This window comes from Zonotrichia leucophrys, chromosome 28 (genome assembly GCF_028769735.1).
Source record: "Zonotrichia leucophrys gambelii isolate GWCS_2022_RI chromosome 28, RI_Zleu_2.0, whole genome shotgun sequence".
NCBI classification, from domain to species: domain Eukaryota; kingdom Metazoa; phylum Chordata; class Aves; order Passeriformes; family Passerellidae; genus Zonotrichia; species Zonotrichia leucophrys.
Genome location: NC_088197.1, coordinates 722,077 through 745,050, shown reverse-complemented (window position 1 = coordinate 745,050; position 22,974 = coordinate 722,077). Strand labels below are relative to the sequence as shown.

The 22,974-nt window shown below is 51.7% G+C and overlaps 1 protein-coding gene across 9 annotated transcripts; it reads right to left on the bottom strand.

Moving 5' to 3' along the window:
* Positions 1 to 136: 136 nt before the first annotated feature.
* MATK (megakaryocyte-associated tyrosine kinase) lies at positions 137 to 14,315 on the bottom strand. Of its 9 annotated transcripts, XM_064734362.1 has the most exons (14): positions 14,164 to 14,277; positions 13,983 to 14,015; positions 4,512 to 4,568; positions 4,184 to 4,297; positions 3,958 to 4,073; positions 3,431 to 3,650; positions 2,463 to 2,556; positions 2,306 to 2,371; positions 2,070 to 2,169; positions 1,898 to 1,982; positions 1,645 to 1,718; positions 1,341 to 1,536; positions 921 to 1,007; positions 137 to 797 (listed from the first exon to the last, which is right to left on the bottom strand). In XM_064734362.1, the coding sequence occupies exons 3-14, from the start codon at positions 4,518 to 4,520 to the stop codon at positions 615 to 617; spliced, it is 1,344 nt and encodes a 447-aa protein (XP_064590432.1). In that variant the 5' UTR covers positions 4,521 to 4,568; positions 13,983 to 14,015; positions 14,164 to 14,277; the 3' UTR covers positions 137 to 614. The 9 variants fall into 9 exon arrangements, with proteins under 9 accessions (XP_064590432.1, XP_064590430.1, XP_064590437.1 ...); XM_064734360.1 differs by lacking the exon at positions 4,512 to 4,568 and having other exon boundaries at positions 14,164 to 14,315; XM_064734367.1 differs by lacking the exon at positions 921 to 1,007 and having other exon boundaries at positions 14,164 to 14,264.
* Positions 14,316 to 22,974: the final 8,659 nt, after the last annotated feature.

Genomic DNA, 22,974 nt, shown 5'->3' with positions numbered 1-22,974 from the left:
AGCCCCGATGGGAGAGGGGCTGCATGGCAGGGGGGGTTCCAAGGGCCAGAGCTCCTGGCCCCCCCAAAGCCTTTCACTGGACTTTGTCAGGCCCCAAGTGAGAGATAGGCCTAATTTCACTCCAGAGGCTTAAAGATGCTGTTGAACTAGATTCTTTGGTTTAATCAAAAAGCCCAAATCCATGTGGTTATCTGGCTGTGCCAGCATCCCCGTGTGGGGCTGGGCGCTGGGGCAGGGCTGAGTCAGGGTGGGGTCTCATCCCCCAGCGAGTGGAGATGTCCAGTCCTGTCTCCCAGCACTGGGACTTGCAGCTTGAAGGGACCCCACACACAGCATCTGCTCCTGGGGCTGAGCACAAGGCTGTGGGCTTGGCTGCCTTGGGGTCTGTGCTCCCCACTGTGGTGGGCCAGGGGAGATCAATCCCATGGCAACCTTGTCTGGGCTGTGTGGTGGGTGGAAGGACCATGCTGGGATGGAGGGAGGCTGCTCCCCCATCTCCACAGGGAGAGGGCAGCACCACAGGCCTTCCTGTTCCTGGCCCCTCTTGCCCTGCCATTCGCAACCCTGGAGGGTCTAGGGGCTTCAGGTCCTGTGTCCTGGTAGCAGGATGGGGGTTAAATGTCCCTCAGGTGCTTCAGCTCCTTCTGCAGCTTCTCTGTGAGTTTCTTGAAGGACGGGCGCTTGCCTGGCTCCAGCTCCCAGCAGCTCTTCATCAGGGCATAGACGGTGGGCGGGCAGCCCTCGGGGGCGTCCATGCGGTACCCCTGCTCCAGCAGCTCTGTCACCTCCTTCAGGGCCTGCCAGGATGGAGAACCAGCTGGCAACCCCCTTCCCTGCTCTGCTCAGGGAGCAGTGGGATGTCCCTGTCCCATCAGTGCCAGTGGGGTGTAACCTGTGGTGGTCCCTGGCACAGTGCTCACCAGCTTGGGGTAGGGTGCCCGTCCAAAGGAAAAGGTTTCCCACAGGAGGATCCCGTAGCTCCACACGTCCGACTTGGAGGAGAATTTCTGTGGTGGCAGGAGAGGGGAGGCTGAAGCCAGCTGAGGGCTGCGCTGGGTCCCCGTTGCTTCCCGAGGGCAAGACAGAGGACAGTGCCTGCCCCCTGCCCCCCCTCAGCTCCCCAGGGTGTGAACACCCCGAGTGCCATCATCCTGCCCCAATCCCCACTGCACTGCTCAGGACAGAGGCCGAATTTTGGGAGATGCAGGGCTGGCTGTGCCAGAGGCCACCATGGGGCAGGGATGGATCAGTGGGAATGGGAAAAAGCAGGGGCAACCCAAGGGCGTGAGATGCTTTGGAAGGACCCCCTGGCCAGCCCTGTCCCTCTCACTGTTGCTCACATTGTGTTTCAGGGCCTCTGGTGCCGTCCACTTCACAGGGAGCAATGTGGCATCTGCACCCTTGGGGTTGACCCGGGCCAAGCCGAAGTCGCTCACTTTGGCCACGTTCTCCTCGGAGATGAGGATGTTGCGCGCAGCCAGGTCCCGGTGCACCAACTTCTTGGACTCAAGGTAGTCCATGCCTTGAGCCACATCCCTGCCACAACCGAGTGAGACAGAGCCGTGTCACTGAGTGCTCCCTGGGGCTGCACAGGGGCAGGCAGGGCCCTGGGTCCCAGCCCAGTGGAGGAGGAGGGGAACTCACAGAGAGAACAGGAGGAGCTGCTGGGTTGAGACGAGCGCCCGGCCCCGTGTGCGCAGGAAGTTCACCAGGTTGCCCTGACAGAGAAGGATAAAATGAGTCAGGACCAACAGGATGGGGCTGCCAGGAGACTTTGCCTTCTGCAGGTGCTGCAGTGCCTGGCATCTGTGATGACTCAGCCCCTAGGCAGGGATATTGTTCCCAAATCTAAGTGGTGATGGGTCCCACTGGCTGAGGAGCAGCCAGGTGCTCTCACCTTGCTCATGAACTCCATGACAATGTAGAGGCCATTGTGCAGGATCACTCCCAGCAAACACACCAGGTTTTTGTGCCGGACCTTCCTGGAATGGAGGGGATCTGAGTCAAGGAGGTGCCTGCTCATCCCAGGCCACAGGCAGGGTGGGGCCACGCCTGCATGGAGCACTCACGTCATGGCAGCTGTTTCAGCGAGGAAGGCCTGGGCAGTCACATCACACTTGATGTTCTTCACTGCCACCCTCTGCCCCAAGTACTCGCCCTGCAGGACATCTGGGAGAGCACGGGAGAGTCAGGCTGAGCCCCACACCCAGCCCCCTGCTCTCCAGGCTGAGCCCCCCGTGCCATGAGATGGGGAAGGGATCAGGCAGTGCCATCTGGGGAACTTCCACCCCAACCTCTCACCTACCTCCAAACTCGCCTTGCCCAATGCGCTCTCCCAGTGTGAGGTGCTTCAGGTTCAGCAACCAGCCAGCTGGGCATGGGCACAAGGGCAGGTTAGCAGAGCCATCAGTAGGACCTTGTCCCTAAAATGCAGACCACAGCCCCCTCCCACCATCCCCTACCTTTGGCCAACTCCTCCTCAGCTGACTTCATCCCAGATTTTGTTTTGGGCTTCACCAGCTTGGTGCAGATGGCTCCCTGCTCCTTCATGTAATGCTGCCAAGAGATGAACAGGTGGAGGTGATGCCAGCTCTTACCCTCAGGGTCGGGGTGTCCAGGGAACAGCTTTGGGATGCTCCACAAGACCGCACCATCGCCACCCTTGAGGGCAGCCCACCTCTCAGCCTTGCTCCCCTCCGGGCACAGCCAGAGGAACACCACGATGGACCACAGGGGATGTGGGGTGCTACTGGTGGGGTTGAACCCCTGGCAGGGGCTGCAGCAGCTGAGGGCAGTTGGCAGAGGCGATGGGAGAGGAAGCAGCCAGACAGGATGGGGCTGGATGGGATGGGATGGGGTGGGACAACCTTCAGAGTTTTAAAGTGAGGCCAAGGCAGCTGAGAAGGGAAAGGAGCCACCCAAAAGTTGTGTCTAAAAGGAAAACACAAGAGTGCAACTCCCTGGAGAGGAGACAGGGTGAGGGAAGGACCACCAGGAAAAACTCACTGGAGGGGCGAGAGCTCACACAGCAGCCTGGGAGCCCTGTGGGGTCAGCAGGTGAGAGGGGCTTTGAGGGGAAGGAAATGCAGCAAAACGCCTCCAAGTCCAGGGGAGGCAGAGGCCACCAGGGTCTTCCTGCTATGTGAAGCCCTGATTAAGCAGGGATAGGGGTAAAATGTGGCCTTTGGCTGGGGACTGTGACTGCAGCTGGCACAGCTGGTTTGCAGAGACATCCTTGGGATATCCCAGATCTGCCCACTGCACCCCAAACTGAGCGGGAACCACGAGCCTTTGAAGGGGATGGAGAATTACACTGGGTAAAACACCAGTGAAAACCACACAGAACAGGACAAGGACCTGCCTCTGTGAGAGCCCATGAGGTCCTTGCCCTGCTCTGGCACTGGTGGGACCCTCTGCCCGGGGGTCTCACCTCAATCATGTCAATGAGGTTGGAGAAGTACTGCTGGCTGTCGATGCTGAGCGTGTTCTCCTCGTGCACCACGCGGTAGTGGATCACCTCCTTGCCAAAGCTCACGCACAGCACGTAGTCCCCGGGGTGCCGCACAGACTCACGCACCAGGAACAGCCCATCCTCGGGGGGTTGCAGCTCCTGCACCGCCTCCAGCCCCGAGATCTTCCCGTGGAACCAGCTGAGGGCAGGGGCGTTGGAGAGGGGGCTGAGCCAGGGGAGCGGCGAGATGGGGAAAGCAGAGCCCTGCCAAAGCTGCACAGACCCTACTGCATGAAACCCCCCTCCACGGGGCTGGCACAATTAGGGGTCCTTAAAGCCAGGTACTGGCCCCAGCAAATCCCTCCATGGCCAGGGCATGGCCACAGGATGCTCTGTCCCCAGCTGCACCCCCAAACCATGAATGGGGGGAACACGCTGGACGCATCTGCTGCCGCAGCTCGCAGGGGCTCAGCGGGGTCCCCCCCAGTCACCCCGGCTGTACTCACGGCATCAGGCTGAGCTTGGGGTCGGCGCGGATGGCCCCGCGCTCCCGCAGGGCGCTGGCTGCCAGCAGCCCCTCCTGGCCAGTCTCGTTGTGCCGGGCGCGGTACCAGCCTTTGCCCTGGGGACGAGAGGGTCTCAGGGCAGGGCAAGGAAGGGCGATCCCTCTGGGAAGGGAGGGACTGGCTCTGGCAGCTGAGCAGAGCGTCCCCGGGCAGCCGCGGGTCTCACCTCCACGGCCTCGATGATGGTGACCATGTCCCCCTTGCGGAAGGCCAGCTCCCGGGGCTTGGGCTTGCTGTGGTCATGCTTGGTGACACACTGCGTGCCGGGGGGCCAGTGCTTCTGCAAGGACAAACAGTGTCGGTGGGGACAGCGAGAGCTGGACCCCTCTGCTTCCCCCCGGCACCAGGGCCAGCCCCAAGGACCCTCTGAAATCCTGGCTGGGGACCAGGGGCACTGGGCACGAGTCCTCCTCCACCCCAGTTCGGTCCTGGGGGCACCGCAGGGTCCCCGGTGTCAGCTGGCATTGCTGGTGCCCCTGTGCTGCCCCGCTCACCCCAGACATGGCCAACCGTCAGCGCATCAGGGACTCCCTGTCCTCTCCTGCTGCCACCTGCAGAAGAAACCAAAGGGGCTGTGGAGGGACAGGCTGAGCTGGCTTGGCCCAGGTCACGGCTGCTGTCCCACAGACTCCCCTGGCCAATGCAGCTCCTGTCCCTCACACAGCCTCGCACCGCGGGATGGAGGAAAAGGCTGCAAGCTCTGCCTGTGCCAGCTGTGTCCTGGGGACACTCCTGCCCCACACACGGATGGGAGCAGGACCGGCACTCCTGCTCTCTGCCACCAAGGAGGAGCCCCAGCTCTCAGCAGCTCTGCAGGCACAGCAGGAGCCCAGCACCACAGCTGTGTGGGAGTGATGTGGTTTTACCAGGAACTTGCTTTTTCACCTCCTCTTTCAGGAGCTCCGAGTCACCAGGGGCAGCAGCCGTGGCCCTGCTGACGTGGAAAGCAGCAGGGCTGGTGCGGGGGCTGCCTGGCACTGGGGACACAGGCCAGGCTGGGCTGAGGTGGGACTGTCACATGCACCGGCTGTGGGATCATTGCACAATGTCCCTGTGCTGCCCTGGTCATGCTGGGATGCATATGACAGCTTTGCAATTTAAAATTGTGGGTCTTTTCCTCCTTCATCCCCACTGTCACCTCCTTGGGATCATAGAATCATAGATCATAGAATTGGGGAATGGTATGGTTTGGGAGGGACCTTAAAACCCATCTAATTCAACTCCCTTCCTCTGTCCCAGGCTGCTCCCAGCCCTGCCCAGCCTGGCCTTGGGCACTGCCAGGGATCCAGGGGCAGCCACAGCTGCTCTGGGCACCCTGTGCCAGGGCCTGCCCACCCTGCCAGGGAACAATTCCTGATTCCCAATCTCCCACCCAGCCCTGCCCTCTGGCAGTGGGAGCCATTCCCTGTGTCCTGTCCCTGCAGGCCTTGTCCCCAGTCCCTCTGCAGCTCTCCTGGAGCCCCTTCAGGCCCCAAAAGAGGCTCTGAGCTCTCCCTGGAGCCTTTTCTTCTCCCAGCCTGGCTGCAGAACAGAGGGACTCCAGCACTTGGAGCACATTTGTGGCCTCCTCTGGCCTGGCTCCAGCAGCTCCATGTCTTTCTTCTGCTGGGGTCTCAGAGCTGGAGGCAGCTCTGCAGCTGGGGTCGAATCAGAGCAGAGCAGAGGGGCAGCATCCCCCCCTTGCCCTGCTGCCCACACTGTGGGATGAGCTCCTTGGAGCAGAGATGACTTTGCTCTTTGGAAGGTGACTCACAATCACTGCTCTGCATCACTGCTGTAAACTCCTCTCTGTGGCAGTGTGGATCTAAGGACTGTCTGATCCTGCCAGCCCATATCCACAACAACAAAACAGGGACAATTGTAGCTGCTACGAGATTAGCATTGGAAGGCAGCAGTTCTGTCTCTGGCAGAAGCCATCCCCTCGCCTTGCAGCCCATCTATGGCACACGTGTTGTCTTGGTGAAGTTGGGGCTGCACAGGCAGCCACTGTGAGCTGGTCTCCAGCTGCACACCAGAGGCTGCTGTGAGTGGTGCAGCTCAGATCAATTCCAGGATGCCGAGGTCCTCATGAACACAGAGCTTCAGCACAGAGTCTGCTCCATTCCCCTGCCAAGGTCCATCCTGTCCAAGGAGGGCTGTGCTGGCTGAGCCAGGAGGGCTGATGGCAGTTCTGACAACTCTCCTTCATTTTCTGCTGCTCAAGGACAGAAATTCTGGGTGAAAAGCAGCAGCTGTTTGGTCAGTCCTGCCCCTGTGCGCAGACAGCAGTTGGTGCTGGGAAGGGACAGATCCTCTACTCGAATACCAAAGAGAAGAGCTTCTCCTCTGCCCAGCCGGCCCTGGGGCTCGGGGTGATGGACACACACCCCCAATGGACACCTGCTGCCAGCAGAGCCTGGACAGCAGCCAGTGCCTCGCCCAGGCACCAGCAGGGACAGCAGTGAATCACCTCCCTCCTGGTGACACTCACATGCCTGCTCCTAAAGCAGCTCTTTGTTCCTGGAGGTGTTTGATCCATGAGATTCCCATCACTGGAATGAATGCTCCCACAAGCAGAGTGTGCAGGCAGAAAGCCTGACAGGAGATATTTGCTCCCTTCTTTGTTTTGGGGCTGTTCTGTACTTTTATGAATTGGTAAACCTGAGTAATTGCAATGAGGTTGAGAAGCACAGAAAGGTAGTGGGGGTTGGTAAAGCTGTCCCAACCCTGGACTGGAGAGCTCAAGCTTATTCCCCGTGCACAGAGTTACCCCAGGCGAGGAGGTGCCAGAGCTGTGACAGGAGGGCCCCGGCTGCGATGGAGCCGCGCTGGGCTCTCCCTCCAGCAGCACTGGTGTCACTGGGACAGAGGGCAGCTGCAGCACCTCTGCTGGAAAACGGGGGACACCCGGGCATTCCCCCTTGCCCACCAGGCTCAGCACCGTGCCCATCCCTCCCTGTGCCCCAGGGGACAGCAGGACAGAACCCTCGGCTGCCCTCAGCACCCCTCGGGCCTGGCTCTTACCTCAGCGGTGCCCATGAGGGGCCGGGGACGGCGGGGCCAGGGAAGCTCACAGCTGAGCCTGGGCTGGGATCCCTGAGCTCCTGGGCAGTCTCTGTCCTACACAGAGCCGAGCACTACGTGCGAGAGCAGCTCCCCGGCAGAGCTGGGGCCGATTTCCTGATTTCTCTGCTGCCGAGGCTGTGATGCAGCGCCCGGGCGGTCCCTGCGCTGGCGCCGCCTGCGCCCTCAAACCTCCATCAGAAATGAGTCATTATTTGACAACACTGAGAGTAACTTCTGCCCTTTGAGGGTACAGTTACACACCCTCCCTAGCAGGGAACTGGAGCTCACCAGATCCTGTTCCCTGTGGCTCCGTGGGGGAATCAGTTTCCCCCTGCAAACAGGGACAGCTGCTGTCACCACTGCTGGCCTGGCCAGAGCAGTGACAATGGAGTGGCTGCCTCTGGTGGCAACAGCTCTCCAGGGGGACCGAGTCCCAGGAGAGGACGAGCTGGGACCAGGGATCCCCAGGCGTAATCTTGTCTCAACACCGACTCTGTGAGCCTCAGAGCAGGCTGATCCAGGCCACTCTTCGCTGTTCCTCTGGGGGTGACAATCCAGAGGCACCACGGGTTGGGACAGGCAATGATACAAAAAGCTTTAAATGAGTGCTGCTGTCAAACAGCAGCTTATCTGTATCCTGCAGCATCCACGCGAGTGGGGAGGGAAAACCACCTCTGCAGCTCATCATCCCAGCCACAAAACCAGACACCAGTTCTGCACTAATGTTCAGCATTTCCAGTATTCTGAGTAAAATGGTGAAAAAGAAGAAAATGCAGTTATAGGCAAACACCAGATTCATTTCAGGGGTCTTGGGATCTTTTTGGTTGTACTTAAAAAAAAATTTAATGAATGGTGTTTAAGCCTTCAGAAAACATGGGCAATTCGAGGGCAAAGGCAGTGTAGAAGAAAACTAATCCAAGCTAGCAGGTACTTTCAGATCCTGGTTATTTTTTCCATACACAAACAACTTCCCCAAGCCATTCAAGCCAGACTGTTCATAGGATTCTTGGGGGGTGTTTCCTCAGGAGCACTCCTTGCATTATTCCCTGTATTTGTAGGGATGGATCCTTAGAAACCTGGTCTGTTCAGGCTGGAGAATTACACATGAGTTCATCCTTACAGCTCTGTGCTGAACTCCCAGGATCTGCACCAGGCTCCCTGTGACAAACAGAAATGTTTTGTGGTTTTGGGTTTTGCCACATCCGGCCGTTGTTACAGACACGACCATGGCCGAAGAACTCGGCGCCACGCACAGGGAGCCACTCCCTCAGATGTACTAAATGGGCTTTTCCCATCCTGCTGCACAGCCAGCAGAGATTCCCACGTGCTTCTGCCTGAGCTGGTGTCCCCTTTCCATCGTGGTGCATGCCACCCAGCCAGAGCCTGAGCCTTTAACTCAGCAAATCCTTCTCCCATCTCTGGGGCAGCAGAGGCACCGCCCGGCTCGGTGGGTGCAGCTGAGCCCAGGTGCCTCCCAAAGCTACAGAGCCAAAACCTTGAGACTGTGCAGCCCTTCCCAACTCACTGAGTAAATGGGAATGGGATGGGAATATTTGTCTCACATTCTAGGCTGAGGCTTTGCCTACTCACCCGTTTTCCTCCTGACATCTTGCATTTGGGCCAGGGAGAGCGAGGCTCAACATCCTACAGAGCAAATTACCGAGCAGTGCCATTCCTGACAAAATCCAGGTTATCCAAAGGAGCAGAGTTTGGAGGTGGAGAGATGGGCAACAATATTCATCAGGAACAGCACACATTTTGTACAAAAAGACCCATCTCCCGTCAGCTCAGCAGGATCTGGGCATTAGCAATCCCAAATCCACAGGCTCTCTTTTGGCAACTCAACCCCTTTCAGTCCTCTTGGACAATACCATTGGATTCAACAGAAATGTACCTTCCAGCCTGAGGAGTCTGCCCTGCATTTCATTTTCTGGTTCCCTTCAAAAAGGGAACCAGAAAATGGAAATAAGTCATAAAAGCAGACATGTCTTTGACATCCAATCTCCAGCATTTAAAGGAACATCACTGAGTTCAAACATGCTTTATCACAGCAAAGATTTATATTTCCACCCAGAAATACAGAATCACAGAATTGCAGAATGATTGGTGTTGGAACAGACTGTGAATAACATCCCTTTCTAAACCCCTGTCCTGGCTATCCATGGGAGCTCCAAGCCCTGCCCAGCCTGGCCTTGGGCACTGCCAGGATCCAGGGGCAGCCACAGCTGCTCTGGGCACCCTGTGCCAGGGCCTGCCCACCCTGCCAGGGAACAATTCCTGATTCCCAATCTCCCACCCAGCCCTGCCCTGTGGCAGTGGGAGCCATTCCCTGTGTCCTGTCCCTGCAGGCCTTGTCCCCAGTCCCTCTGCAGCTCTCCTGGAGCCCCTTCAGGCCCCAAAAGGGGCTCTGAGGTGTCCCTGGAGCCTTCTCCTGTCCAGGTGAGCAGGCCCAGCTGTGCCAGGCTGGCTCCAGAGCAGGGGGCTCCAGCCCTTGGAGCACATTTGTGGCCTCCTCTGGCCTGGCTCCAGCAGCTCCACATCCTCCTGCTGTTGGGGGCACAGAGTGAAGGCAGCTCTGCAGGTAATTGTTGGTTCATTTGCAGAGAGGATCATTTGAAAGCCTCTTTCACCCTGAATAAGCTTCAGGTGGTGCCTTAAGCTCCCCCTTCTGTGAGGGGCTGTGTCCAGCCCTGGTTCAGGTACTTTTGTACACCTCATCTCCCTCTCTGCATCACCAGGAGCCACTCTGCTGCCTCCAGGAGCGATTCCCTCTGTCCCCAGCAGCCCCATGGAACAGGGCTGACACAAGAGGTATTTTCCCTTATCCTGTGCAGAGCAAATAACAGTGCCCAAATCTCTGCCCCAGCATGAAAGCAGAGCCTGGGCATGCTCAAGGGACAAGTGGAAGATGCTCAGGTGCAGCTGAACACGTGAGTTGGTGACACCCAGCCCCCATGTCAGGGCAGCTGTTTCATGGGGCACACCAGGCCCTGGCTGCAGTGTCTGTGCTGGGGGGCTTTGTGCAGCACACAGAGGCTTGTCCAACATTTGGTTGGTTTTTCAGCCAGCTGTGCCACTTGCCCTGAGTGGGGACTGCTCCATCAGTTAAAATTTTCAGTATCTGGCATCATAACTTGGCTCCCATTACTAGCAGCACTTGTGGCAGTATCCAATGGCCTTACTTCCTAATTTCTAATGAGGAAATATTTTTGCAGCAGATTAACCTTTTCATCCTCTTTTGATCTGACTTAGGTCAGGATAGAAAGTGCTCAGGATATTTTAACACTTTCTGATCTTTCTGGTTTACCACTAACAGGGGATGATAACTGGATGGCAGAGCAAAGACCACAATCAAGGCATGAGGTTATGGCAGCACTGAGTGCACAGGGGACAGCCCCAGCTCCAGCAGAGCTCAGGACATGCTGCTCTGGGATAGTTCACACAGTGCTCATGTAGTGATGGGACAACGGGGAAAGGCTTTAAACTGAACGAGGGTGGGTTTTGATGGGATATAGGAAGAAATATTTTTGGTTATAAGGGTGTTGAGGCTCTGGCACAGAGTGCCCAGAGCAGCTGGGGCTGCCCCTGGATCCCAAGGCCAGGTTGGATGGGGCTTGGAGCACCCTGGGACAGTGGAAGGTGTCCCTGTCCAGGGGGTGGAACTGGATGAGCTTTAAGGTCCCTTCCAGCCCAGCCATTCTGGGATTCTGATTCTACAAAGCAATGCATCTATGTAAACATCCATGAAAGCTTTGAAATACACCCCTCTCCAATACATTTTTGTATGGCCTATGACCTTTATCCCAGAATGTCTAAACAGAATCTTCTTTACACCCCCCAGAAATGTACTTAAAGAAAAAACAGCCTCATTTCACAATAAACAATGCAGAAACAACATTTTTCAGTAAGTTCTAAAATGCCATGCAAATACTCCACATAGCCTGAAGGAAGTGAAGAGTGATTTGAAACAGAACTTTAAATGAAGAATCACTGAATTCCACAATGGTTTGGGTTGAGAGGGACCCTTAAAGATGATTCAGTGCCACCCCCTGCCATGGCAGGGACACCTTCCACTATCCCAGGTCACTGCAAGCCCCTGTCCAGCCTGGCCTTGGGCACTGCCAGGGATCCAGGGGCAGCCACAGCTGCTCTGGGCACCCTGTGCCAGGGCCTGCCCACCCTGCCAGGGAACAATTCCTGATTCTCAATCTCCCATCCAGCCCTGCCCTGTGGCAGTGGGAGCCATTCCCTGTGTCCTGTCCCTGCAGGCCTTGTCCTCAGTCCCTCTGCAGCTCTCCTGGAGCCCCTTCAGGCCCCAAAAGGGGCTCTGAGGTGTCCCTGGAGCCTTCTCCTGTCCAGGTGAGCAGGCCCAGCTCCCCCAGCCTTTAACAAATACATGAAGCTGAAGCCTGTGGCAATTTTCTTGCTGCCTGCTGGTGTCACACCCAAGAACCCAAGTGTCCAGCTCTGGTTCTCTCCATTGCACTCCTTTTTCAGGCACCACTATGACAGCACCAAAGCTGTGTTACAGCTCGGCCAGCTTTGTTCCAAACCACTGAGAAGGAAATGTCTCCATGTCTGCACCTTGCTGTACAAACAGCTCCCAACCAGCTCCTGGAGCCCAGGATTCCTGCTCCAGAGGATGGGGGGAAAACCCCAAACCCACACAGCAAAACCTGGCAGCTTCAGGCACTTCAGGCCAGAGGGCAGAAATCTAAAGTGACAAAATGTTTGAAGGATACACATGATACCAGAGTGTGTGGGGGATTCATTTCTTCTTTTTTCTTTATTATATCTCTCTATATGTTTTGCTGTGGGAAGAGTTTCTTCTAGAGCAAAGAGTGGGAGGGAAGGAAACATAACAGAAGGAAAGGAACTGTTGCTACAGGCAACTCAACTCTTACACAACGCTGCAATTTCTGTGATGGTTATGGAATCACAGAATCATTAAGGTGGGAAAAGACCTCCAGGATCATCAGGCACAACCACCAGCCCAGCACCACCTCCATGTTTGCCACTAACCCATGTCTGTCCCCAGGTGCCCCAGCCACACTTCCAGGCGTGGTGACTCCAGCTCTGCCCAGGGCAGCCTGTGCCACTGCCTGACCACATTTCCATCAAGCTTTCCCCTAGATCCAACCCAGACCTCCCCTGCTGCCATTTGAGGCTCTTTCCTCTTGTCCTGTTGTTTGTTGTACAATTTTGGAGAATTATAGTACAACAAAAATACCTGCAATGGACTATTTAAAATGCAAGATATCAGACTAACCGAGGACTTATTACAGGTAAAAATTGCAATCATATCAGCATTATTTCATACATGCAATATGATTACTATGCAGCATTTCTTGTTTGTAATTTTTTCCACCACCTTCACCCTCTGCTCTTCTACCTCTCTTCTTTTTACTGTGTGCATCAAATGTATTCTTTTAAGATTTCAGGTGCCCTGATTATGGTTTTTTTCCCCTCAAAACCATCAGTTTTAAACCATGCCAGGAGAAGAAGGAGATAAAATGGTAACAACTCAACTGAAATGAAGGCAGTTATATGGAGGAAATACACAGAAATCTGCAGTTCTTCCCACACACCATAGAAGATGGAATTCTAAGTTATTTAGAAGTTCATCACCATCACTACACCATACACAGAAATTAAGCTTATATTGCAAAACCTCACCTAAAGCTACAGTAGCCAGTGCTGCTGAAAATATGAAACCAAGAATCTGGTGTCCAAGCTGAAGCCTTCTACATCAGCCTTCTGCCCTGAGTCACAGAGGTTTCAGGCAAGACTGGCCACTGCAATTTTAATTTAATCTCAAACTGGGTTCCCTTTCATCATATTTAACATGAGCAACTGCAGGGTTTTAATGTTTGCTTATTTGATATTGATCAAGAAAGCCAATGGTCTCATTGCACAGTCAAGAAAATTGCAACTGTTAATGAAAAATAAGTAATTACATGTAAATGACCTTTCCTGCTGCATCAAACCAAGAACAACTGAGCAAACAGGATGGGAGAGGGCTTGAGTCATGCACTGTACAATTTTATGTGCTACAATAAATTCTTTTGTTTTCCACATAGGCAATAAAGAATGGGACAGAGGAGTCAATGGCACACAGAATCACTGAGCACATGTAGCACTTCACTCACAGACAGGAGGACTCTCCTTTGGTGGGACATTCCAACCTCCCACTGTCAGTGTGGAGAAGCAAATGAACCAGGACTGTCCTGCAGGGACTGCCTGGAGCTCAGGGCAAGGTTCTGCCCCCTGAGGCTGCTGGGCACTGCCCAGGCTGCCCAGGGAATGGTGCCAAGGCTGCCAGAGCTGCAGGAGCTCCCAGGGGTGCTCAGGGTGGGGTTCTTGGGGTGGCTGTGCAGGGACAGGGCCTGGATCAACGATCCCTGAGGGTCCCTTCCAGCTCAGGATTTTCTATGGTTCTGTGCTCCTCTCACTTTGATGAATCCCTTCACTTGAATCTGAGAAACATCAACAGAATTTCTGGAGTTATTAATCATAGAAGTATAATAAGGTAGTCCACATCTCTCAGTAGTTTAAAAGTATTAATTGCAGTGAGAATCTTCAGTATCCCACTGTCAGGGACATTCAGCAAACTGCTATTAACTGCACTTCTCTACCTGTGCATCATTTCATTACAGAGTCACTGAATCCCAGAATGGTTTGGGTTGGGGGGGACCTTAAAACCCATCCCATGCCACCCCTGCCATGGCAGGGACACCTTCTACCATCCCAGGGTGCTCCCAGCCCTGCCCAGCCTGGCCTTGGGCACTGCCAGGGATCCAGGGCAGCCACAGCTGCTCTGGGCACCCTGTGCCAGGGCCTGCCACCCTCACAGAGAAGAATTTCTTCTTCTACAGGAAAGAGTTCCTGGCAGCTTACAGTCTCTAAAGCATCCAACTTACCTTCCTAACAGGGATCTTGCAGTCCAGATTCATCTGTCAATGCAAGAGATGAGAAAGGAAACCCATCACAAAAATGAATATATTGCAGTCAGGTTTTTAACAGCAAACATCAGCGGCAAAGAATTAAAAACATTAAAAACTATTTAAAAACTATTTAAATAATTCTGAAATCTTGCTTTACCTGAAGTAAGAAAATGTGAGAGGCTGATCAACTGAGCTTTAGATTCTCTGGAATGAGCCCACAGTTACAGCATCTGAGACTTCCCTTAAAAGCTTTTCTATAAATAACAACTGTGAGTGTTCCGAAAAGCAACATGAGCTTTGTAGAAGTCAAGTGGGAGTGCCTGGGGCTGGAAATACAGTTCTGAAAAATCCATAGAATCACAGAATCCCAGAATGGTTTGTGTTGGAAGGGATCTTAAAGCTCATCTTATTCCACACCTGTGGGCAGGAACACTTTCCACTGTCCCAGGTCACTCCAAGCTCTGTCCAGCCTGGCCTTGGGCACTGCCAGGGATCCAGGGGCAGCCCCAGCTGCTCTGGGCACCCTGTGCCAGGGCCTGCCCACCCTGCCAGGGAACAATTCCTGATTCCCAGTCTCCCATCCAGCCCTGCCCTGTGGCAGTGGGAGCCATTCCCTGTGTCCTGTCCCTGCAGGCCTTGTCCCCAGTCCCTCTGCAGCTCTCCTGGAGCCCCTTCAGGCCCTGACAGGGGCTCTGAGCTCTCCCTGAATCCTTCTTTTACATCCTTGTTTACAAAAAGTCCCATTGTCTCTGGAGAGAATTAAAGTGACACATTAGAAGTAAAAAATCAGACAAACATGTTTTCCCTTTAGCCAAACCTTGCTGCTTCTCTGGGCATTTGCCCATTCTTGGGACTCTGCCTTGGGGTTTGCAGCATTTTGAAATTAATTACTAGGCTGCTTTGTCACAGGTCATCAAACTACCAGGAATGTATCCACTTCTGTGGGAATTTAGTTTACATAAATAGCCAAACAATAAATTATATTTTCTCTTTTGTCACCAAAATGCACACAGCCCCAACAAATCAACTCTTCTACCTGACCTTCGTGGCAGAGCTTCCTTGGGATGAACGTCAGGAGAATGAAGAGCTGATTTCAGAGCTCTTTTCTGAAAATGTTACTGTTCTCAGACAACTGAGTGCATGCAGGATTTTACAGCTGCCAGTAATCTTCTTAACTGCAGTAATCATACAAGAAATTCTACCTCAAAGGCACACCAAGAGCTGAATCTATCACCTCTGTCACTGAGATGGAATTTTTGGGGGTCTCCATGGATATTTCTGCTCTTTCCTGGCATTTTCCCATCACTCACCTGCTGCAGTTTGATGGCAAGTGCAAGAGGAGAAGTTTTTTTCCCCACCTCCTGTCACATCTTTTATCTGAGTGTAGGATTCTGGCATTGCTGTCTGAATACTAAACACAAACCCATTGCAGCTGCACTCAGGGCTTACAGCGAAGTTGGATATTTTAACCTTCACCATCTCCAATCTGAGACACAAAGCACATCCCTCAGAATAACTAACAATGACAGTGACAGCAGGAATTTCTCACCAGGATGTATTTTCTCGAGGTGTACATATTATTCCTTAATAAAATGTTGCCACCCTATTGAGCAACAGTGACTTTAAAAACTCCCAGGCACCTTACACAGCAATTCAAGACAGGAAGGAAATGCAGCATCCATTGAATCTGCACAGGGCTCTAGAAAGAGCCAACTGAAAATCCCACAGAGAAATTTAACTGGAGCACAATTCTGTCACATACATTAACAGGGTTTGTCACCACGATGCAAATGTCTTAATTTTAAAGCTTATGGGATGCAGCAATCATTTAATATAGCATTCTTACAGCAGATTTTTTTTTTTTAGTCCACTGTGCACTCAGGTATGTTTTATTGAAGATTATCACCCCTTCCTGGTGCCAGTGAATCACCTGCCTGTGTTATCATGGGCATTTTCCAGGCATAAATAATACTTACATTTGGGTTTTTTTCTTTTATCTGCCCATGCTTGTAGTAAGAATGGGAAGAACAAAACCTGATCTCACCAGAAATGAAGACTTGATTTAGATTTTGAATCTTAATGTATGATTTCATAAGTAAAAGCAAAATAACATTTTCAAGAATTCACAAAATGCAAATAATCTAAATGTGTCATCATCTGTCCCAGCATTGATAACAGTATTTGCATGCAGGAAAAAAAAAAAAAAAAAGCCTGACTAATACAAAACCCTACATGAAAGCCCATAAATGTGTATTTGAAAAATCAGAGTAAGGTGATTATGCACAAAGGAAACCAGCATGGCATAAGTTCAACATCTTGATCAAGCATTGTTGAAAAATAATGTTGCAAAAAAGTTTAAAATCATGATGAATATATGTGAAATCAAAAGCCTCACACAGCACCTTGTCCCACAGGGAAAGTGTCAACCTCTCCTACTCAGTGATGTCAAACAGGATGTACACCCAGCAGGCCTCAAGGTACACTTTCAGACACAGTTGTAGTCTGCTTCAGTTTTGTCACCTTCTTTTCACAAGTTTGCTGCTTCTTTCCTCTATTTTTAGCAGTTTGTGAATGAAGAAAACTGGCTCAGTAGCTCAATTCTTAGCTGTTTAGGAAGACTTCCCTAATAGCATTTAGGTTAAAAATCCTGCATACTATTGGCAGTTCTTTGTTCCTATGAAATCTTCCCCAATTTGTTCTATTCCTTCTCATTAGCGCAATTATTAGAGCAGCTGGCAGTGGTGGATTAAATTTATGACTGACATTTACACCTCTAACCCAACACTGAAGCAATGCCTCTGCTAAAAGCTTTGCTTTGTGAAGCAAAAGCTTCTGCTTGAGCACCTGGCTGGCACTCAGGCTCCCCGGAGTGCAACAGGGGATGCTCAGAAGGCAAAGTGAGAACCTCTGCACAGATGGGCTGGAGAGGTGGCTCCGAGCCAATCTCATGAAGTTCACCAAGGCCAAGCACAACTCCTGCTCCTGGGTCAGGGCAACCCCGAGCACAACCCCAGGCTGGGCTGGGAACGGAGCAGGAGCAGCCCTGGGGGAAGGACTTGGGCTGTTGGTGGGTGAGGGCTCAGGCTGCCCCAGAAACCCCCCCTGTGCTGGGCTGAGCCCCAGCGTGGGCAGCAGGGCAGGGGGGGATTCTGCCCCTCTGCCCCTGGGCTCAGCTCAGACCCCACCTGCAGAGCTGCCCCAGCCCTGGGCAACAGCAGCAGGAGGACGTGGGGCTGCTGCAGCCAGGCCAGAGGAGCCACGGAGATGCTGCCAGGGCTGGAGCCCCTCTGCTCTGAGCCAGCCTGGCACAGCTGGGCCTGCTCACCTGGACAGGAGAAGGCTCCAGGGACACCTCAGAGCCCCTTTTGGGGCCTGAAGGGGCTCCAGGAGAGCTGCAGAGGGACTGGGGACAAGGCCTGCAGGGACAGGACACAGGGAATGGCTCCCACTGCCACAGGGCAGGGCTGGGTGGGAGATTGGGAATCAGGAATTGTGGAATCCATCCCTGGAATGGATTTCCCAGAGCAGCTGGGGCTGCCCCTGGATCCCTGGCAGTGCCCAAGGCCAGGCTGGGCAGGGCTGGGAGCAGCCTGGGACAGTGGGAGGTGTCCCTGCCCAGGGGTGTGGAATAAGATGAGCTTTAAGATCCCTTCCAACCCAAACCATTCCACGATTCCACATTTTTCCAGTGGTAAGAAATCTTTAAAAACAAAAGGCACTCTAGAATCTTCGTGCGCTGCAAATACAAATTTAATTGTAATTATTTCTTTGCTGATGGTTTTATCAACTGCAAAGGTGTAGTTAGGCCTGAGAGATTTAAAGCTTTTTATCATAAGTGGACATGAATGTGTTCATGATGCTACACATGAGATGCTTTCAGTTTTGCAGAATATTTCTGAATGGGTTATAGCTCACACCACTTTCTCCACCCTTAGCATCCCTTCCTCTGTGCAGTTCTTGGGAGCAGCTGCTGCTGCACTTCTGTTGATGCCACTTTTCCAGCCTCAGCAAAGAACAGTAACTGCTGAGTGACTTCAGATGCTCAGCTGGTCCCACAGCCCTGTCACAACCTCTCTAAGAGTGAGGAGTAAGTACTGGCACCCTGCTGTAAGTACTCGACTCCAGAAGTAGACATTGGGAAAAACTCCAGTAAAGACAACTCTGAAAGACCACACTGTGATCATGAGCATGACCTTCTTCTCAGGCCACATGAAAAATTTGACAATTCTTGTGCTCATTTTCAAATCCATAACTCAGAGAAGACATGAAGTACAATGTCCAAGATGAAGGAACACTTGGAGCAAAAGGTTTTTAGAGACATCACTTTGAACAGCCAAAACCAATTGTGAAATAATTTTCAAGAATATTTTAAGAAATAACACTTGAGGTTTGATTGTGGTCTGCTTTAGTTGTTGGGTTTTTCTGAAGTGTTAACTTTATTTCCCTTTAACTGTGACACCAGTCTAACTTTTGAGGAAAATGTGATAGAAAACCTCTGTGAAATGGTTTTGTTTCATAGCATAGATGACAACTTTAAGCTAGGAACTTTTGGCAAAGCTAAACAACACAGATCACGCCAGGTTGTCCCAAGAGCTTCTTTACTGCTGTGAACTGACTTAAAGCATATACTTCTATCACAGCTTTTATCAGAAATGTTTCCGAAAGAGCTTTTCCTTGATGTACACCCTTCTGAAGCATGAAGAGGCTCTGTGGGACTCGTGTCCCACCTCCCGAGGCTCCCGGATCCGCTCGCACCTGCTCCTGCAGCACCGAGCCCCACCACAGAGCCCACATTGACGTGCTTTGCATCCTGCAGGGCTCGTGTTTCCCCGGCTTCCTGCCTGCTCAACAACGCCTTGCTTGTTGCACTTTTGTCATTCTAAATGCCCCTGGTATGGCAGGGCAACAGATTCATTTCCCTTTCAATGAAAGTACTGTTTTTCTATTAAACATTGTGTCCTCTGAATATAAATTGAAAATTTTCTTAAATGCCACCCTTTGGATTCACATTAAAACCTGCAATGTATAAAAAGCTCACAAGCACAGGCGGTTGGATGAGTTTCTCCCTCACTGCCTCACACTGCTGGTGTCCCTAAAGCTGTGTTCTGTCACCCCATGTGCAAGAGCCAACCCACACACTGTGTCAGGGTACTGGGTTTTATCTCCATCCTGTAGAACAAGGTGCCAGGGCCCTCAATGCTGGCACACCTGGGAAACAAGCACAGGCTTGTATACTAAAAGGTAACACAGAAAAATGACACAGAAACAGGTGATTGTTCACTCACACTTTCATCATGTAATTCTTAATGTGCATCTGATGTCTTAATCCAGCTCATTACACCCTCATTCACACAGACAAATTTCCCTGAGGGGCTGTTTTTTAGCATTATAATAATCTAAGGTAACTTTGGGCTGTATTTTTATCCTATCAGCTACCACCAAGTTAATATTTAACCTTAGACTTGATTACAGTTTCTGCACGAATCTGTTTGAACAATTGTCAACAAAATAGGGATTTCTGGTGTTCTGTTCCTAGGGGCTCCATTGCCCTGCACTCTGTTCTCATGGTGTCAACTTGCTGTGAACTTTCTGTGAATTTTGTAAACTTCATCTGACATCACTACTGCAAGAATTCACCCAGAACTCGTTCATTTTATACAACCAGTGCAGTCTTGGCTGCCAGACTTGCACGTGGCATGCACTGAGGGGGTCCTTTCCTGCTCAGGATATCTCAGGAATCTGTGATTCCCCATGTGGAAACCTGCTGTGTCATCAGCTCTTTGCTGCCCTGCAGAGCACACCTGGGGCAGCTGGTTCAGATCCAGGTGACAACACTGCTGGCACATGTGCTTGGTTGGATGCACTGACCTTACTAAGTATGAAGACCTAAAGACCCTTCTGCCCCAGCCTGTTTGTCATTTAAGTCGTCAGTAAGGGACAGAGTGAGCACTGCAACAAGCTGAGAGCAAAGTTCAAAGAGGCCAAGCAGTTCCTGGTACATCACCCACTTGCTCTGAAGCATGTGCAGTTTTAGATGTGGTAACTCTGGGTTAAACACTTGTGAGGTGCTGTAGCTCTTTGCACACTGCCCTTTTGTCCCACCAGCTGTCACCGAGGTGGCAAACAGGGACAGCCACGCAGCTCAGGGGGAACTCCCCGCTCGAGGTTGGTGTCTCAGCTGGCTGAGCTCCACACACCCCTCCAAGGGGATGCTGGCCCCGGCTCCAGGCATCAGGGGACACATCAATAACCAACTGCCAGACTGAAGGCATCCCAAAAGATGTATTCCCATACTGTCATACAAATTAAGTTAGCAAAGACATGTTTAGCACACCAAGATACTTTGCTTCTTAAAACATAAGGAGGTTATTTAAGAAAATCGTAAGGATTCAGGTGAAAAAAGAGAAAAAACATCTAATTTTAAGTTCTAAACCAGCACATAATTATGCCACAAAACTACACTTATCATAGAAATATTTGCATTTTATCTGGAGAAGAAAGTTTTTCTCATTACTAAAAATAAATCTCAGAGGAAAAGAGAAATATGAGCTAGTTTTTAGCACTTCTTGTTTTCTCAACAGGAACAATACAGCAATTTAATTACAAATATACTGCTCACTATCTTTTTTCAAGTTTTTTTCAATAAATTCATGTTGAGGAAGGTATTTTTAGAGTCCCTCAAAGACTGTACCTGTTGAAACCTTCCTTTCCCTCCTCACCCCACATAAAAAAAAATCAGTGATGGAGTCAGATAAAATTCATCACACCTTAAAAAGGAGAAATGCTAATTCTGTTACAGTTTCATTTCTCAAATTCAGTGTTACAGAAATATCACCTGTTCTAGCATAATTTCAAGAAATTAAGGAAGAATACTTACAGTTCACAGTTCATCTCATCATATTCTCTCAATAAATAGAAATGGAATTATATTGCTTATGCACTCAAGGTACTTCAAATCCTGTTTGGAGACATGATTATCACAGAATCATAGAACCATTGGGATGGTTTGGGTTGGAAGGGACCATAAAATCCATCCAGTTCCCCATGGGCTGGGTCACCTTCCACTAGACCAGGTGGCTCCAAATCCATCCAGCAGATTTACTGCAGAACATGCATTAAACACAACATATTAATGAGAACTGAATTTCTGACAAGGAGGAGAGGTTTGGGCAAGAAGGTGGTAATTTCACACTGAATAAATGATTTTTCTCTTTACATAGAGAGAGGCTTCTCCAGAAAGAGCCTCTGGGCAGGAAGCGCAGCCCCTTCCGCGACTGAAGGAAATTCTTTGAAGTGTCTAAATTGAGAACCCACTACCTGTACTGCAAGAACTTTCAGATAAAACACAGACATACAGAAGTCATGGGTGCTGGATTCCAGCAGCAGTGGTCCTGCTTGCTATTCACTATTGCTCACAAATGTTTGTTGTTCATAACTAATTATCCTGTATATAGAATTCCAACAGAAAAACAGAAAAAAAAGAGGAATTAAGCCAACTGTAGTAAAAATAGTTGTTTTTATTTGATTGCCATGGCAGAGAGTAGACAATTCATAAATTCAATTTCTTATTCTGCCTCAAATAGAGCATAATTGTTTCTACAAAAACACCAGAGGCCATCTTTGTGGTGTTAGAAGGGAATGGGTGGGGAGCAGAAACAGGATAATTGTGCTCACTCCAGGGAAGCAGGGAAACAGGAAGAATTACTGACAACAACTCTGAGCAAGAAGGTAGTTTTAATTCATTCCTATAAAAGGTCCATTCCATTTCCAAATGATTTCCAGCTTGAATCAACCCAAAATTAGATTATGTTCCAAACTTCTAAAGCAAGATATACCACCTCATTAAAACTTACACAATCCAATGTTCTTGCCAGCATGACAGGTACCAATTCAAAAAAGGTAATTTTGCAGCTGGGGGGGAGGGGTGTGGAAGTAAGATTTGTTAATTTTGACTCTCTAGAAATAACGAGGTCAGGAACACTGGTAAAAATGAAACACATCATCTCAGCATTCAAAGGATGCAGGTGAGGTGCTGAAGTCTAGAAGAACTTCTGACATTTATTAGAGAGTCAAAGCTGATTCATTAACTCAGTATAAGTCATTAACTCTGGCAAAGCCTAGAGATATTGTATTACCGAAAAAAGCTCATCCCTGAAAAACGGAGGTCTGGGATCAATCCCACACACAGCAACTCCTTCAGTCACTTCAGTCAGGGACAGGGATTGTCCCACTCTGCTCTGCCCTGGGGCAGCCTCAGCTCCAGTGCTGGGGGCACTTTGGGCACCACGGGATCAGAAGGACCCAGAGCTGTTGGAGAGTGCCCAGAGGAGGGACACGGAGCTGGGGAAGGGCTGAGGAGCAGCTGAGGGCACTTGGCTGGTTCAGCTGCAGCCCAGGAGACTGAGGGGAGGCTCCTCGGGGGCTGCAGCTCCTCCCCAGGGCAGGCACAGGGGCAGGGGCTGAGCTCTGCTCTGGCACAGGGACAGGAGCCCAGCAAGGGCTGCAGCTGTGCCAGGCCTTGGCATGGAGCTCAGGGCAAGGTTCTGCCCCCCGAGGCTGCTGGGCACTGCCCAGGCTGCCCAGGGAATGGTGCCAAGGCTGCCAGAGCTGCAGGAGCTCCCAGGGGTGCTCAGGGTGGGGGTGTTGGGGTGGCTGGGCAGGGACAGGGCTGCACTGATCATCCCAGAGGGTCCCTCCCAGCTCAGGCAATGCTGTGGTTCTGTGGCTCAGGTACCCTGATCGCTCTCATGGAGCGAGAGGTTTCACACAGGCGGCAGTGCCAAGGCAAAGCAAACGCTGGCACCCTGAGTGAGTGTTGGCCACCAGCCTGAAAACATCAGTGTCACCACTGGCATCGGTGTATCCGCACAGCCCCGGGAGCCGCAGGGCCCTGAGCGGCCTGGCCGAGGCCGCTGCGTTCCGCGGCCTCCAGAGGGAGTCAAGGCCGGCCCGGGAGCCCGGGAACCGC

Coding starts and splice junctions, on each gene's coding strand:
- MATK (XM_064734360.1), bottom strand. CDS start 14,015: ATGAATCTGGACTGCAAGATCCCTGTTAGGAAG. Junction 2,557..3,430: donor ACCTCATTGACATGATTGAG/GTGAGACCCCCG, acceptor ATCTCTTGGCAG/CATTACATGAAGGAGCAGGG. Junction 1,983..2,069: donor GCTGAAACAGCTGCCATGAC/GTGAGTGCTCCA, acceptor CCTCCATTCCAG/GAAGGTCCGGCACAAAAACC.